We start from the raw sequence: 14,158 nt of genomic DNA on the forward strand, positions 1-14,158 counted from the left end.
TTATATGCTCACCCTTGGTCACCGTGTATTGCGTTTCGTAAGTGGGACACACATGGGCTATTGTTTGTGGGCGGAGTTGGTCGAAGATAACGTCAGGTTCGAAAGATTCTGGAATGTCATACTCAGCAATGGAAGTTGTAAAACAAAACTGAAAATTCGGCCGACACAGGTCATTAGTGTCGGTTATACTGCCACTCAACACATAGGAAGAACTGCTATATATATTTCCTTTAGATTCCTGGAGTTTTATCGTAAAGTTTGTTCCTGAAAATAAAATAGCGTTAGTCTGAATGATTAAAATACCTCAGTCGAAGTTATAAACAACATCAACAATATCAGAAACCGTTGACTCAAAACTTTTTAAAACTTTTATCGGAAATAAATATGTTAGGAATTAATAAAAAAACAAACTAACTAACAATAATGATAACATTCAAATCTCTATTAACCAAATTAAACGTATGTAGTTGAACAGTGTCATTGTTAATGCATATGTTATTTTGCAACATTTTATATTTATTTCCAATATCGTTTTAATCATTTACAGGTGTGATTATTAATGAAATACTAATTTAATTATTATTTATTTTAGTTTTTATAAAGTTTTTTCTTCTCCTTTATCTTTGGAAATTTTAATTCACTTGAATGAAAGTGTTCACAAGATAAAAATAAGTTTACAGTATTTAGAATTTATTTTCAATATTTTCTCAATTTTGTTTGTTTTGAATTTCGCGCAAAGCTCTTCTACGAATATCTGCGCTATCCGTCCCTAATTTAGCAGTGTAAGACTAGAGGGAAGGCAGCTAGTCATCACCACCCGCCGCCAACTCTTAGGCTACTCTTTTACCAAGGAATAGTGGGATTGACCGTCACATAATAATGTCCCCACAGCTGAAAGGGTCGAAAATGTTTGGTGTGACGGGGAGTCGAACCCACGACCCTCATATTAGGAGTCGAGGGCCTTAACTACCTCGCCGTGTTTTTTTAATTAAATCCATATAAATACGGTCACTTTAGGTAATTTTTATTTTCAAGATGAAAACTTACATCAGAGTGTCAAACGTATTTTTAATTAAATATTAAAGGCTTAGCAGATTCCTCTAAAAGTATTTAACATCGCCGTGAAACTGAAAAAATATTGTTTTAATATTTTTACTTTGTTAAGATCAGCGTTTCGAGAAATTTCTTTTTTAAACCTTTTTAACAGTCGATAAAAAACACACCAAGGATTAAATAAAGATAAAGAATGAAAAGAATGTTTAAAAAATCATAAACATTATACATCATTTTCTTTGTGTTTACACTTCGTATGTGAAATGTGGTAGAAGATGTAGTCCAGAAAACTGGATATTCTTACTAATATCTAACGTTGAAATTTTTGCCGAATGTCTGGTTTCTAAGTTAGGGTGACTATATATATAAATCCTAAAAGTGTAAAAATGGTCTGTTTTTTTCTTAGGAAATGGTTCTTATTTCCTTAACTTGACCTCATTATTACCTGAACCAACAGTACAACTCATTAAAGTATAGTAAAAGAAGAAAATAAAGGAAAAAGAGATACAAAACAGTTTTCGTAATGTTTATATAAGGTAAATTAAACACCCACGGAATTGTTGGTTTTAAAAAGGCATACAGCCCCCTAGTGGCACAACAGTATATCTGAGAACTTACAACGCTAGAAAATGGGTTTCGATACTTATGGTGGGTAGAGCACGCTGTTACGATTAAATTATGTTGAAATATTCCAGGTAAATCCTTCAAAAACACTGTGCTGCTTCATTACCCAATCAGGTAGTCCAACGTCATATTGAATCTTTCTTGGACATATGGTTCTTTCAACTTCTGTTTGAAGGAATCATAAGCTGATAATTTAGCGAGTCAAAAATGTAAAAATAAAATAAAATATTACAATTTAGACGGCTCTACCCTTACCAAAATATTAATGACAATTGTAGTAATTTGCTTTTAATTTAAAGGTCATTGAAAACAAGAAAAAAAAACGGAAATGTATTTTTATTCTTGATTTTTTTGATACTTAAAATCTCAAAAACATTCGATAAATTCATGTATTCTACTAGACGTTAATGGTACATAAATCTCACACTTACCTAAGCTTAGTTAGTATAAGTACTCTCAGAATGTTAGTGCTCGTGTTGTATTTTAATCTCAGGCTTTGTGTAGTGTTCTTTTATCTCAGTATTTTAGCCGAATGATGAAGTATTTAATAAAACATATCATGTTTATGTTAAGATTATTATTAAGTAGTTTTTTAGTGGTTTCATTGATCAATGATGAACCTTAGATATGTCAGTTAATATTCGCTCGATAAAATATTTATATTTACTTTTAAATTGAATAATTACCAATATACTGTTGTTTCGGCTCCAAATGTTTAGCAAGTGCCAAGTGTCCTGTTGAAGGGTCGAACGTGAATAAATCTTTTCTTTGGTACTTAGAGCCATCTTTTTCTTGTAGAAATGCACTTGTTATTTGATAGTTTACTGCTCGTCTACCAGAAGGATTGTTGTCGTCCGCAGGTATACTGAACAGCTTGTACAATGAAACACCAGGTGGATAGAAGACTGGTATAATAATGTTTACGTTTCTTTGTGAGAACAAAAGGCAGGACCCTAAAAGTAAAGAAGAACGTACACTAGTTAGTGTTCATATATACATAATGATGTTTCGTTTACTCATATCTAAGTTAAATTTTTCACAAGTAAAGAAGATGAGGGAAATTTCACTGTATGTGTTTGTGTGTTTGTTCTTTTAGCAAAGCTACATTGAGCTATCTGCTGAGCCCACCAATGGGAACCGAACTCCTGATTTTAGCGTTGTAAATTTGGAGACATACCGCTGTACTAGCGGGGGGCTTCATTGTATATGATCTGATATTTGGTAACATTCATAAACTAGATTAGTCGTTATCAACAGACACAAACCATTTTTGGCAGAACATTGGTGAATAATATTCTAGATATGCCTACCAAGTTTCATTAAAATCTAGTGATTTTTAACTGAATTATAAGGCAAACATAGTGTAAAAGAATCGGTTCCCATGCGAACAAATAGGGATATATTTACCCTCCAAAAACTAATCACTTCAAGTTGGATCATAGTCAAAACATATGTCAGCTTTATTTTAAGTTCATTGAGCCGTTTTTGAAAAATCTTTTTGACAAACGCACATACAATCAAATAGACGCACAAAGATGGTTTAGTTTCGTTTGTTTTGAATTTCGCGCAAAACTACACAAGGACTGTCTGCACTAGCCGTCCCCAATTTAGCAGTTTAAGACTAGAGGGAAGGCAGCTAGTCATCACCACCCACCGCCAACTCTTGGACTACTCTTTTACAAACTAATAGTGGGATTGATCGTCACATTATAATGCCCCCACGGCTGAAAGGGCGAGCACGTTTGATGCGACGGGGATTCGAACCCGCGGTCTCAGATTAGGAGTCGAACGCCTTAACCTACCTCGCCATGCCGGGCCATACAGAGATATAAACATACGCAGGGGTGAAAACACAATTTCCGTCAACTTAGGTGGTAGAGGTAACTATCAGTAATCAGTACGAATGCACTACCATAGTCAGTAATCGTTATAGAGTAGTGTGCTCAACTGATGAAACAATGCATTCTAATCATTATAAGTAAGAACTCAAGAAAATTATACTTAACTGGACATATTCATCAACAGATTAATTTTTAGTTTCACTCTAAGAGAGTAACTTGTTCTAGGAATATAAACAGAATTGCAGTAAACACTGAAAAGTTTTACCTCCACATTCAAGCATGCTGTACTATTATTGATAAAAAAAAAAATGGCTTACGTGAGCTAATAAAAGAAATAAGATAAAATCAGAGACAGTGTTGTTCATCGTGATAACACACTTCTTGATTTAGCTTTCACATATGTTTTAATAGCTTTAACACGGAAACGTTTATTACTTTCTTTCGAATATTTTCATATCATTTCTAGTATATCTCTCATCTGAACTTCAGGTTTGCATTAAAATACAGTTTATTCTCTGTATAGTATGTAACTAACTACATAACAAAATTTGGGACACTTTTATTCAAAACTATAAGATGCGTAAATTGAACCCCCCATCTCGATCTTCTCTTACCGAAAAAGAACTATTGGGGTAATTCATGTAAAACATACTAACTTCCATTCATGTTATATAACATTTGGGTGACGGTTTTAAGTAATGCTCGTTGGTTTATTTACATATGAGGTTATTTAATGTATAATAAATCTTTATATTACTTAGCAGGCTAGAGGTCCTGTAATCAGATGTTGGCTAGTAGCAAAGTTAAACATGGTGTTGTAGCCTTATAACATAGAAACAATTTGTACTGACAAATTACTTCAGTGAATTAATGAATTACATTCAATTAATTTAAAGTAATTAAAATTTGTTAACATAATGAGTTTGCTTGAATGCACGAGTTAGTTTAGTTGAATAGTTTGGAATTATTAGCTTTTTGAGGTTTTCAGATTAACAATCACTTTAAATCCATCATTAAACTTATTTTTAACTTGTACACTTTGTTATATTAGGTCAAACAACAACTAAATTTAATGTGAGTATAGGTTGTTTACCATTATTCTGTTTTTAGGCATATATGACAAAGATTTGGTTTGGTTTGAATTTCGCACAAAACTACACGAGGGCTATCTGCGCTAGCCGTCCTTAATTTAGCAGTGTAAGACTAGAGGGAAGGCATCACCACCTACCGCCAACTCTTGGTGTACTCTTTTACCAACGAATTTACCATCGCATTATAACGTCCACACGGCGGAAAAGGCGAGAATGTTTGGTGTGACTGTGATTTTAGGGTCGCGGGTTCGAATGGACAATATGACAAAGGACAAAAAACTAAAACGGTAAAATCAAGTGTAAATCCCTAAATTTAAAACGTACTTTAGACAAAACTAGATATTAAAGGATACTCAATGTTATTGTATGTTTAGGCTCAAGTCATGATATAACACTACAGATAAAAATCGGTTTTCGGTCTTTTTTTTCACATCAAAATATTTTCATCAAAAGAAGTGCAATTTAAACCGCTCGCCCCATTGTTTCAAAGTTATTTTATTTTTGTTAATTCGAACATTCGCACGCGGTCGGACGAAGGCCCCAGTAGAGAAGTCTAAAGGTCGTCCAAAACAAAATATTTCAAGGTGATAAAATTCCAAAGGCTTCTAAATTTTATATCGAAGTTCTTTATGAGTGGCCCATCGATTTTTGCAACTCTATGTGCTTTCAACTATAACAACAAAAGCATTTAAATAGAATCGGGAATGCATAAATACATTCTTATAGTTTAAGGTACCATTTGTAATATTGTAATGAACAGTAAGTTTAATTAAACCTTAATATGTCTAATATTTTTATTCCACACAGAATCCATGAATCCCTACGCGAATCCAATGTGGATGAGAAAGAATAATTCAACTAATTATACCATTAACACAATTCAGAATATATATAACGCATACCATTAGATTTCTTTCTGTCAATTAGCGTAAACGACGTATTTGAGAGTTCATAAATGATACCTATTCTTACAGTAGGTAACTAAAACTTAACAATGATTTTTATCTTATTTACTTCCTGATAATTAAGTTAAATTGTTTTGGAATTTCGCACAAAGCTACTCGAGGGCTATCTGTGCTAGCCGTTCCTAATTTAGCAGTGTAAAACTAGAGGGAAGGCAGCTAGTCATCACCACCCACCGCCAACTCTTGGGCTACTCTTTTACCAACGAATAGTGGGATTGACCGTCACATTATAACGCCCCCACGGCTGGGAGGGCGAGCATGTTTAGCGCGACGCGGGCGCGAACCCGCGACCCTCGGATTACGAGTCGCACGCCTTACGCGCTTGGCCATGCCAGGCCTATTAAGTTAAATAAAAAGGATATATTACTGAACAAGTAGAAAAATGTTTATCAAGTCTTGAGCTATTAACTGCTATTTGTTTTTAATTCAACAAAAAACGTGGTTTTCTTAACAGTGATGCAGATAACTGTGTTAACGTCCCACATCTACATCACCCCTCACTGCCTGCAAACAGTTGTGAGAAGATGACTGTTCCCCAAAGTGAAGAAAAAAAAAATATTTGAAAGATAAAAATAAGAATAAACATAAGGTACTAGTGTTATTAGCATTATTATTTTCATTTTTCTGATTTTGCTCAAAGTATTTTAGCTCAAAGAAGTAATCGGCATGATCTAAGTTTTAACGTAACACTGTACTTGAAGAAACGATGAACCTGTTATTTGGAATGAAATTCACAGCTTTAAGAAAGTTACTTTTTATTCCGAGTAATACTTTAGAATATCCGTATACAATAGAAGCTTATTCAACGTACCATTAGCCCATGTTTATGACATTGTACAATTGCTCCTTTCTATGTGTGTATCTTCCTTTCGCATTTCGCTCGTTCGTTCATTAGCGTACCACAGTACGAACGAAAACAGCCCTTATTTATGCACTGAGCAATGTATAACTTCAAGCACTTTAACATTAGGCGGTTGCTTACTTTTATTAAAAATTAAATGATGTCTGAATAATCCACTTAGCGTCAAATATGCATCCTAATTGTTAGCTTCAAACAACAACACCATCTCACGTTATGTCTGTCTGACGTAATGCATTCATTTTATTTTCACTTCGTAGAGTTTCAGCGGTAAGTCTGAGGGCTTTCACTGTTAGAAACCGATTTTCGATACTCAAGGTGGGCACAGCAAAGATAGCCTATTGTGTAGTTGTGATATTAAAAATACATAAACAAGACTCTATTTTCACGAAATCGTATTGGTTTCAATATTAAAATTTGTGAGAAAATATTCACTTGAAAAATTTTGTTTCATAATAATAATAATACTTTAAATTAACATTGTGTTAATTTTTATATATCTTAGATATATATTAAAACAACAGACAAAACGGCACAACTAGTAAGATAGGTGGGACTGATAGATAGATAAATGTAAATGAAAGAAATCTATAATTTCATTTCATGCATTTGTGTTTTTTAATTTCGTGCAAAGCTATTCGAGAAGCTAGCTGCATTAGCCATTCCTAATTTAGAAGTGACAGACTAGAAGGGAGGTAGCTAGCTAACATCAACCATCGCCTGGTCTTGGGCGACATTTTTAACAAACTATTAGGACTATTACTAAATATCCCATAAAAAATGCTGTCTACAAAATGTAGCTTGAACGAACAGGTAGTATTAAACATGTATGAACTATTATATATACTTGTGTACATGCAGCTGGAAGTTATACCTGTGATACAATATCAATTTCAATTTCGTCCCTCTACTGCCATGTGAAATATCTATCAAAGGACAGAGTTTATCTATGTACGTATATATGGAACTAATTTAACCCTTAAACAGGGAAATGTTGCAGGTAGCAGTCTTAATTGATGATGACTGCCGTTTAAGGGTTAAAGTCATAAAAGTAACTTGATGAGAAAAACAACAACATACACTAATAACAAATTTTAAAAGTACTAAGTATTTTGTGTTAGGGTTGTTTTAATACGATTCTTAGAAAGGTTAAGTAACAGTTAAAGTTCTTTCAAAAAAGTAAAGTTTAAATGTTATGTTTGTGGATGCACCCTCATTTTTCAAATGCATCCATAGACGACTAACGCCTGTTATCATATTACATTGCTAGGAGTTTTGAAACATCAACACCTGCATTTTTATCAGCCGCACCCATTTTCATGAAGTTTCATAATATGGATGCAGCAAGTATGAAAGCATATTAGATGCACTACTGATCAATGAAGGACGAACTGTACTCACACAGGTCGCCGATCGAACAAACATAAACCTACCTAACTTCGTTCTGGAGCCTTCTGTCTCTCTAATTATTTCGTAAAATAATTAACTTGATTTTAAAACTGGGTTTCACTGTTAGTATTTAAACAGACTGGGAACCACCTACACTGAAACATATATAAATTCTTTTCTCAACATTTTGAACTTGCTTTAAATAACAGACCTTTGGTGTCGTTATCTCGTGTTTTTATTGTGATTTGTTATCTTATTTTTATACGGCAGAAATTCTAGCCATTAGTATATAAGAAAAAAGTTTACATAAAGAAATGTATTACAACAGAGGTTCCAGGCTGTTAAGTTATTGTATTCTTCGTTCTGCGCGCCTTTTTACTTACACAAAGAAATGTTAAATTTGAGCTTAAGAATGACATTGAACGGTATCATATTACTGAGAAGTTTTTTTTAGTTTTATTATATAATATTCGAGCCCTTACAAATTGAGAATAAAAATAATTTAATGTGGCTGGTTTAATAGGGCAACCACTTTCAGGTCCCTGCAGCCAGTTAGAGCGAATGTGGAGTCTTGACTAATTTAGTAAATCAACTTTATAACCTTTAGATCAATAGTATCTCCTGCCACTATGTTTTACATCGACTGTAAGCTTTCCTACATGTAAGGTTACAAATCCAGTAAGCTACATTTTACCCTTTAAACCCTGTCTTTGCGCTCATTTTTACTATTTATTGATTGGGTTACAAATTTTATTTTTGATACTTGTAGCATAAAACCAAACTACACTATTCTATGTATTAAACCCTTAATACAAGAAATTTATTTGAAGACCTGTCATTTCGTACCGCTTCAATACTAATACAATCACTCAGTAAACCATATCGCTAATTCTCATTGATTATTGAGCAAATATTTCAGATGATGAAGGTAAAAAGTTTACTTTCACACTAGTAAAGGGCACAAACCTTCTAATAACTGTTCGTACTTAAATACTAGCTAATTTCTTATTATTAGCGGAGTAAGTTAGTCGGGTATGTACTCTTTAGGTAAATGAAAATGCACTCGATGTAGAACTGACTTTATATTTGGATTTCCGTACATGTTTTGTTGGATACAGTTGTTTCGCTAGTCAAAGACAAAGAAAAAAGAATATACAGTTTATGACCTCAATCTCGGGAAAATGTGACAACAATACTTATAGTAGCATAAATATCCATCTGTAGCAGACTTTACAGTGATATTAATAACCAGGTGATAAAATTATTTCCTACCAACTCAAAACAAAGTCAGGAGTGGATCTTCCTGTCAAAACAGAGACATTTTTTAATAATTTTGCTTAACAATTTTTCACAGCGTTAGAAATGGTGACATTGAAGTGAACCGAACGTACAGAATGCATAATAGAAAATTATATACGGGAAATGAGGAAAGCATCTTCACAGTATCAGTAAATATATATATCTATGGATACTTATGTGTGTGTATAGATTTATTTTAAAATTTAAGAGGTCATTAACAAAGAATGCAAAAATATAGTAGCTTTTAGTTGGTTTGTTATATCTTTAAGAATTTCAATATTCAAGCTAATAAAACATACTCAATATGTTCATAATATAATTTAACTGCCAAATGAGCATAATAAACAGAAACAGACACTCACTAAATCTCTCCTCCGATTTATTAAAATAATAGACAGATACATTAGATAATGGTAAAGAGTTATGTTCATTAAAGTACATTAGATTGCAAACAAGAGGAAATTGAGGCAAAAGCCTTTTAATTATGTTATTTTCTTTATTACTTGATTCATAAAACTTTAAAAAATTATAAGTTGTAACGAAATAAATATTATTGATAACTTAAAATATCAATAGGAAGAAATAAGTTCATATTAAAGCAAACAGAACTAGACTTTATTTTTTGAATTTGGCACAAAGCTACACGAAGGCTATCTGTTCTAGCCATCCCTAATGTAGCAGTGTAAGACTAGAGAGAAGGGAGCTAGTTACTACCACCCACCACCAACCCTAGTGGGACAGATCTACACCTTATAACGCTCATACGACTAAAAGGATGAGCATAGTTGGTGGGACAGAAATTCGAACCCGCGATCCTAGGATTATAAGTCTAGCATCCTAACCACCTAGCCATACTAAATCACAGAACCAGGGAATATTGCAGATTTTTCAGGCTCAGTTTGCCTTTTCACATAAGTTTAATGTCGTTAATATTTAAATACGTTTTTACAAGTTGAATTGTTTTGAAATGAATATTGTGCAACAACAATAAATAAAAGGTTTGGTTTGAATTTCGCGCAAACTACTTGAGGACTATCTGCGCTAACTGTCCCTAATTTAGCAGTGTAAGACTAGAGGGAAGGCAGCTAGTTATCACCACCCACGCCAACTCTTTAGCTACTCTTTTACCAACGAATAGTGGGATTGACTGTCACATTATAACGCTCCCACGGCTGAAAGAGCGAGCATGTATGGTGAGACGGGGATTCGAACCCGCAACCCTTGAATTACGAGTCGAGTGCCTTAGCCACCTGGTCATGCCAGGACAAATAAAAGGAATTACCGATGATAATTAATATAGGGTATAAAAATATTAAAGAAAAGAATTATCGAAATGAAAAGAAGTAATAGTATTTTGTTTGTTTTTGAATTTCGCGCAAAGCTACACAAGGGCTATCTGCGCTAGCCGTCTCTAATTTAGCAGTGTAAGATTAGAGGGGAGGCAACTAGTCATCATCGCCCACCGCCTACTCTTGGGATATTCTTTTACCAACGAATAGTGGGATTGACCGTCACATTATAACTCTCCCACGGATGAAAGGGCGAGCATGTTTGGTGCGACTGGGATTCGAACCCGCAACCCTCAGATTACGAGTCGAACGCCTTAACCCACCTGAACATGCCGAGCCAAAATAATAGTAAGAAAAATAATAGGGGAAATTATACTATACCGTAATGAGAAAAATAACAACATATTAAGTGTATGACTAAGTAGCAGGCCCGGCATGGCCAAGCATGTTAAGGCGTGCGATTTGTAATCTGAGGGTCGCGGGTTCGCATCCCCTTACACTGCTAAATTAGGGACGGCTAGCACAGATAGCCCTCGAGTAGCTTTGTGCGAAATTCAAAACATAAACAAACAGACTAAGTAGTCTTATATTTATGACAGATGGTTTGTCATTGGATTCTGAAGGTATTTGCTGGATTTAAAATGTAAAAAGATAGAAAACAGAGCACCCGACCTTACTCTAGTATTAACAAAAGTTAACACATTTGAGAGGGAAAGTGAATTAATTTGTGACTACATTTCCAATCTGTTAACAACCCTATGCCCAAAGTCTCTAAAACAGTTACAGAGCTGAAAAGCCTATTTTTATAATTTCTTAAATTGTTATTTAAACTGAATTCCGAGTTTTCGTTTGTTTTGATATTTCCTCCCACGTTATAAACCAACTTCATTTAATTTTAAATGTAGTTTGTGTTTGGAATGTTTATACGAAGATGACTTGTGATGTAATATTTAAAAAACTTTTAGCTCCTCAGCCAGTTCCAATATTGTAAGAATATCTTACTACAGTCTGTACTCTTCTGAACCGATCATACCATTTTAGTTATATATTTAAATTTGATAACTGATATTATAGTTATTTTCTTTAACGATAAAAAATACAAAGAATTTAATCTAACTTTTGATAATGAAGTTAAATTTTAAAAACAATGAAATCTGGCAAAACGATATCCTTGAATACTTTGAATATGACAGTATTTCTTTAATCTTATATTCTGTACGAAGCTATATGTTTGTACTTAATGTATATTTTGATAAGAAGACATGTGGTCTAACAGACGCTAAACGAATTTTAAAAGTAACCAGCAGAAAAAAATGTATAATGTATGGTATACAATGATATAATAGGAGAAAGTGCTTATTTGAGTCTGAGATATATGACTATTGTATTTATTAGAGGTTAACCTAGGACATATAATAATACTACATTACCTCTGTTTAAAAATATATCAAACGTTCAAATACTCTAACACGCATAACCTTCATACATAAATCTGATTAAAAACATAAACAGATGGTTGTATAATACAAATTAACTGAGAACCTGAGGTAAACAAAGTGCCATTTATTTATTGAACATCGATGTAGAAGTTAATTTTAAAAAATTCAAATAAGATTTAATTACACATCAAATTTCTGGATAGAATTTATGGAAAGAAAAAATTTAGTCAAATTTATTTTGAGTAGAATACATTTAACAAATGAGGTAGAAAGAGGCTTAACAATATTAAAAAGTTGCTAAGACAAAATTGAAAATGAGTAATTTGAACCTCATTTTTCACGACGGTGTAACGTAATATGAAAGACTTTTAGTCACATAGAGAAGAGAAATAAAAGATAGGAGGTTTTCGTAAAGACTGTCTTGTCTTCAGCGCACTAGGCAGAAAACACCTACTACAAACAAACTATTGGTCTTAGAACTGCTTCAATTCGGCGATGTTTTAGGTTCTCACTAATATATTTTATTTTTTCATCTGTTTCATGGTTAGTATTGATTCGACACTAAACATGATTGTGAAAAGAAAAATAATATCCATCGTTTACTCTGTAATGTACGAGAAAATAAAATTGACATCATGACATTGTTTTTGATTCATGATAAGTTATACTATTACTTTAACATTGTTTTTGATTCATGATAAGTTATACTATTACTTTAACAAAACTAAGTTTCAAGGAAAATTATGAACAAAAAACACTGCTTTTCTACTGTGTGAACCAACAGATATCAACTAATGTTTTAAATGTTATTTTTTCATGTGATCTAAAGTTTAGAAATACATCTAAAATAAAAAGTGTGAAAATATATTCAAAGCAGGTTTTATTCGCATTCAGCTAGTAGGATTACACGAAATAATACATATATTTGGTTAATAATTAAGTGCGTTATTCATACCTATATTAAGGGGCCTGATATTTACGTTTGAAGAGTTATTAGTCACGTACTTGAAGATTGTATGCGTGAGCAGTCATCGTTTACATTAAAGTTATTAATATTCAAACAATACGTAAGGAATCTAATATATACATCAGTAAAACATTCGTGGTGATAAAAGTAAAATGTTCTCATTAGAAATACCCTAAGTAATATATTTATTATTGGTGTTTAACTTTCTTCTAATAATAGACCTCTTTTATTTTATTTTTTTGCTGAAGAGCTCGTATTCTGGCATCATGCCCTTTTGTTATAGTTGTAACGTCCAATCGCTGCATTACTTTCCTGATATGTAAAATAAACCGATTTACAGGCGACTCTTGATCGTGTACTTCGCGAGTGTTCGATTAAGTAATGTAAGGAAACTTTATCTTAATGCTTTAATTTTAGTAGGTTTTTGAAAATGTTTGGCCCAACGTTAAGGAAACTACGCAAAATAGCGACTATTTCTTTTAAAGATATTTTATAATTCGTTGTTTTGTACAAAATAACACAGAGTTGAAATATTTTCCGATTAGGCGTTACTTGATTAAACAAACTACATTAGTTCTTCAATTTGTAGAAAGAATCAACAAATTAGAAAACTATTCAAATCAGTGATGATGTCGATGAAAATCTTTCACTGTGTCTCAGAATTATATACTTTGTCAACCTAGCGTTTCAGTTCTGAAATGGAAAACAAAACAAATGATAGCATTTTTAGTCCACGTTAAAAAATAACACATAATGTATGAAAATATACAAATTGTCAGCCTACCTTGAATAAACATAGCAGCAAAGATCACTACTTTTATAGACAGAAGTTGCGACAGATCCATGTTAACTGAGTTTAGAAATACTGGTTTTAGAGTGTCATGTCATAGTTCTGGCAAGTCAGAGAGAGACTAAGCCAGCCAAAGTCTGCGATCAGGTACGAGTGCTCAGACATATTTAACTGGCGTCTCCTTTCAGGACGAGCAAAAAAGACACATAAAAGCTATGAGCCCACGTGAGGAAATAATCTCGCTCCTAGCACGCTTGCGTCGAAAACACAGACACACACACACACAGGTTTCTATTAACTCAACTAGGAGGGGTATGTCTGGCCGCGCCCTAGCGAGCAGTAATTAGTGTTTGATCACATTAAAGGTGGAGGCGTAGGGAATCCTATTGAAAAGGGTTTAGCTTCACAAATATACATTGATTCCACAGAAGTGTTTTGGATCTAGAATTTATAATGAAGGACGTTCTGTTGTGTATAATAAAACAAAGTACGGAACGTGTTAAAACCTACGCACAAATACATAATCCAACCTATTGCATTAGAAACACTCTC

The 14,158-nt window shown here is 33.2% G+C and overlaps 1 protein-coding gene across 2 annotated transcripts in view; it reads right to left on the minus strand.

Moving 5' to 3' along the window:
* Positions 1-13,796, minus strand: part of LOC143244921 (proto-oncogene tyrosine-protein kinase receptor Ret-like) — a 74,110-nt gene extending 60,314 nt beyond the window's left edge. For both annotated transcript variants that reach the window (XM_076490466.1, XM_076490467.1), the window contains exons 1-3: positions 13,601-13,796; positions 2,364-2,630; positions 13-264 (exon numbers count right to left, since the gene is read on the minus strand). In XM_076490466.1, coding sequence (XP_076346581.1) covers positions 13-264; positions 2,364-2,630; positions 13,601-13,661 — 580 coding nt within the window. In that variant the 5' untranslated portion in view covers positions 13,662-13,796. The remainder of the gene's footprint in view (positions 1-12; positions 265-2,363; positions 2,631-13,600) is intronic.
* Positions 13,797-14,158: the final 362 nt, after the last annotated feature.

Source organism: Tachypleus tridentatus, chromosome 2 (genome assembly GCF_004210375.1).
Source record: "Tachypleus tridentatus isolate NWPU-2018 chromosome 2, ASM421037v1, whole genome shotgun sequence".
NCBI lineage: Eukaryota > Metazoa > Arthropoda > Merostomata > Xiphosura > Limulidae > Tachypleus > Tachypleus tridentatus.